General features: G+C 31.4%; 1 protein-coding gene across 1 annotated transcript; it reads left to right on the top strand.

Annotated features, from left to right (window-relative positions):
* The first annotated feature begins 1167 nt into the window (after nt 1-1167).
* Nucleotides 1168-2497, top strand: LOC127074523 (probable calcium-binding protein CML41). The gene has a single exon (XM_051015856.1). It carries the CDS (start codon nt 1306-1308, stop codon nt 1837-1839), a length of 534 nt encoding a protein of 177 aa, XP_050871813.1. The 5' UTR covers nt 1168-1305; the 3' UTR covers nt 1840-2497.
* The last annotated feature ends 1718 nt before the right edge of the window (nt 2498-4215 follow it).

Genomic DNA, 4215 nt, shown 5'->3' with positions numbered 1-4215 from the left:
ATATTTATTTTTTCCAAAATAAAATTACATTACAAATAATAAAATAAAACAATCTAAAAAAATTCTATACATACATTTCAAATATTTTAAATAATAAATTTAAATTAAAATATCAAAACTTTAACCACATATTTAATATTCTAAATTGTCAAAAAATAATAATAATGTACATAATAAAATAAACGAGGCGGGTTCGGGGTGGGTACTAGTGCCCCCATTACCCGACCCGTCCCCATATTTTATAATCGGGGGAAACCCAAACCCAAACCCAAACCCAGTCAAAGCGGGTTTTCCCCGTCAACTTCGGGGCGGGTTCGGATGGGTACCCACGGATACGGATTATGTTGCCATGCCTACTCCCCATTGTGTGCATCCCACTTGTAGTTTTCACTTCTTCTAGGTCTTCTTCTTGTTGTTACAATTTACCACTTCATTGTTATGGTTCATCGATCAATGTGTCTGGATGTTTTTAGTTGGTTAGGGTTGGTTATTGAATGAGTTTGTTTAGGATTTGACAATGTTGGTTAGAGGGAGAGGTTGATACTTCTCTCTCTAACATTGCATTGCATTATGTATATAATTTTGGTGCTACATTTTATTCAAAGAATGTTTAGTATGTTTAAAAGGGACAACTTCTCTACTCATCACAAAAAATTTGGAAGTGTACATTCGACAATCACAAAATACCATTTAATTTTTGCATATTTAATTATTTATTAAATAATAAAACTTTTTATTGTTTTCAAATTATTTTACACTAAGAATAACCTTATCCAACTTTTCGAATTGAATAAATAAGAGTTTTCCGATCTAAAACTTTTGAGAACTGATAAAATATGGAGAGAAAAAAAGCATAAACAAATACTACAAAGTGATGTTAATCTATAAAATGTAAGTAAAATAAGTTATTTTATTGATATAATGTTTATCTACCATTTGTGTACATAGGTTTCTATTTATGTGAAAAAATGTAAACCACCTAATAATAATTATTAGCTTGACATTGTTCTATCAATTTCTTGGGACCCCTTAGGAAACTACCATGCACTTTCCTTCCGAGCAGAAAGGTTACGTAATCTTTAATGCCATAATTCAGCTCTGCTCCCCTAAGCAATTTCATAGCAACACCCTCAAAAGCTATTCTTAATTTCCTTATATAAATCTCCATTTTCCTATTTGACTCTTGCACTATATTATAAGACTCTATCTATTTGCAATTTTAAGTCACCTTTTAAATAATATATTAATAGTTTTTTTATCTATTAAAAGTGGAAATTTTGTTTCACAATTTTCATACTTATTATTATGGCTAGAATCCTAAAACCATCTAAGTGGTTCTCTAACAAAGGTCTTAAACTTAGGTCAAGATCTTCCAATTCATCATCATCATTATGCTCGCCAAAAAATAACAAGAATGAAGATGATATGGGATTAAGAGAGGTTTTCAATTACTTTGATAGTGATGGAGATGGAAAAATTTCAGCCTATGAATTAAGGTCATATTTTGGGTCAATTGGAGAGCACATGTCTCATGAAGAAGCTGAAAGGGTGATTCAATATCTCGATGCCGACGGCGACAGCTTGTTAGACTTCAATGATTTCATTAAGTTGATGAAAGGTGAAGAAGGAAGTTGTGATGATAAAGATCTTAGAAAGGCTTTTGAAATGTTTGTGTGGGAAGAGAAAGAAGATTGTATTACACCAAAAGGGTTGCAAAGAATGTTGCAACGTCTTGGAGATGAAAGGTCTTATGAAGAGTGTGTGGTTATGATTGATGCATTTGATGTTGATCATAATGGAGTTCTTGATTTCAATGAGTTTCATCAAATGATGGCTTAGTTAAATGAGATATGGGATTGCAAAATTTCAAGATCAATGCATATAATATAAACGTAAATATACTGTGATGAGTGAGTGAGTTTGTTATAGTGTCAAATAAAAAAAAGAAAGGGATTATTGAAATTTGTGTTTTTTGTATACTTTTAAAGTAAAAATATTATGATCACATTGAGATTTGAAATCCAGTGTAAGTATTTTATGGCCCTGATCAAGCCAATGCAAGGTTTAAATTCATGCCAACAATTAGGAAAATCTTATTGTCTTTGATAGAAAATAGGTAAATAGGTTGGAGCATAGTTAGAAGCTGGCAACATGGCACTACTGTTTTGAAGTTGGAATGGATCTTTTCGATAATGCCATATCTATTGTACTTGTACCTTGAAAGCCAAAGGAAACCGATAAGAAATAGTTGGAAAAGTGAAGAAAGTAACATGCCATGTCTACTTTAGTTCACTAGAGGATGTTGTAACACTTACTTAAGCAGGTCCTTTAAATATATGATCCAGATTTTATTGTTTAATTTTTTAATCATTGAAGTGTAGTTATATTCGAAATTCGAATATACTAATAATCTTCGAACGAGGTCGTAAAATGTGTTGAAGAAAAACATTGTATATGTTTCTTTTTTTATGTGACTTGGGAAAGTATTTTGCTCTAACATCGCTCATTTTTTTAGGGGTTGTGTATATGTCTAATTTCTTGGGTCGTGCTACCCCGAGCGGGCCAGTTTCAAACCAAATCCAGTAGAGCTCGTCCTGAATGAAGATACGTTCAGAAGAACAACACAAGGTTAAAGCAGTTAATGAGTCAGGTTGATCACTGATAGGCTACAAGTGCATGATTATATTAATACAGCAAAATATTATTTCTTTGACGAATATTTGAATTACAGATTTTTGTGTATTTGATGATCAGCTAAAACGACGTTAGATTTTTAATTAGTTGGTAATTTTTGTTTTAGAAATTAAATAAAAGATTAATGATAACGATTTTTATTTTTTAGATAGATCAAATAAAACAATGTCCCTTTACTCTATTTTGACAATCTTTCATACAGATAAACCAAAGTAAGTCCCCTTTAGTCTATTTTGCCAGATTTTAGTTTTTAAAGAAATAATAAAAAATCTTAGGTTTTATCTTCTTTTAAAGTATATCCAGTTGTATCCTAAGTCACTGAACATCACTATTTACATGGTCTGATTCAGCGACACGACCCGTTAAGAACTATTATTTGCATTGGTACGCACTTTCTCGAATATGCTTAAACTATTTTGGATCTGAATATCAACTTTCACCTTTTGATCCATCGACTGATATCTGAAGTTGTCATTACTTTTATAAAGGCTTTCGATATGCTTTTAAAACGATGTTGTAAAACAAAATTTTGTATACAGAGTTTCAAGATTTTTTTGCTTTACATGAGGTCCTTCTTTTAGACAGTCCTCATGATCCAGAATCTAAGTGACACTACTCATTCACGATAAAAGTTACAAAAAAATATAATTTTAGGCATGACATTCATGATATTAAGCTTATGTAAATAGAGCATGCAATATATATAAATAGTAAGAAATATAAAAGTGCTTGAAATTATTAATTGATTAAAAGTAGTATATCAGAGTTTTGCTCAAATGGAGTTTTTGCAGAGAAATCTAAAGTATGCAGAATGTAATAGACTGTGATAGAGTTCAACTAATATTTACAACATGATTATGTAGCCTTTAATCCATTATGATGGGCAATAATTTGTAATTAGACCTTGAGTCATCTGCATGTAATGAATGGAAATCAAAAAGCCAATAAATGAAATAACAAAAAAGCAAAATCCCAATAGTCACTAAGGTCATTACGGTTGTAATGACCATTACAGGCCATCAGTAATGGCAATTACTTCGTGACAAAATTTCAATTTTAGAAAGTGAAAAACCATTGAGTCATTACGACTGTGATGGTTATTACAGTATGACCGTAATACCCTCTGGTTCGTGCTGAAATCTTTTCTTACTTGCACAGACTTCCCAAGACGTTCAAGCGTCATTTTGGTTTATCTTTTCTTTCACTTGTATGTGTCCTTGGTCCTTTAATCCTTTTCAAACTCCCGAAACATAAGGGAAACAAGAAACGAAAGTAAAGCAATAACAAAACTAAGCAAAATACTAAATTAAACGATGGAATTAAACAATTGAAAATGATAAAAACATGACTTAACAGTCACATCTGCCCAAGGCTAACACAAACCATATTTGATTGAGATATGATGGACAACCTATTTATAGCTGATTGAGAACATATTGATTGGGGATTTGGAAAATAAAGCCTAACTTTCAAGCACCATTAAGAGAGAGCATGATTTTCAATCACCATAAATCATATAAA

This window comes from Lathyrus oleraceus, chromosome 4 (genome assembly GCF_024323335.1).
Source record: "Lathyrus oleraceus cultivar Zhongwan6 chromosome 4, CAAS_Psat_ZW6_1.0, whole genome shotgun sequence".
NCBI classification, from domain to species: Eukaryota; Viridiplantae; Streptophyta; class Magnoliopsida; order Fabales; family Fabaceae; genus Lathyrus; species Lathyrus oleraceus.
This window is presented reverse-complemented; position numbering and strand designations above follow the sequence as displayed.

Bases quoted from the DNA above. Each gene is read 5' to 3' on its own strand.
- LOC127074523 (XM_051015856.1), top strand. From the start codon at position 1,306: ATGGCTAGAATCCTAAAACCATCTAAGTGGTTCTCTAACAAAGGTCTT.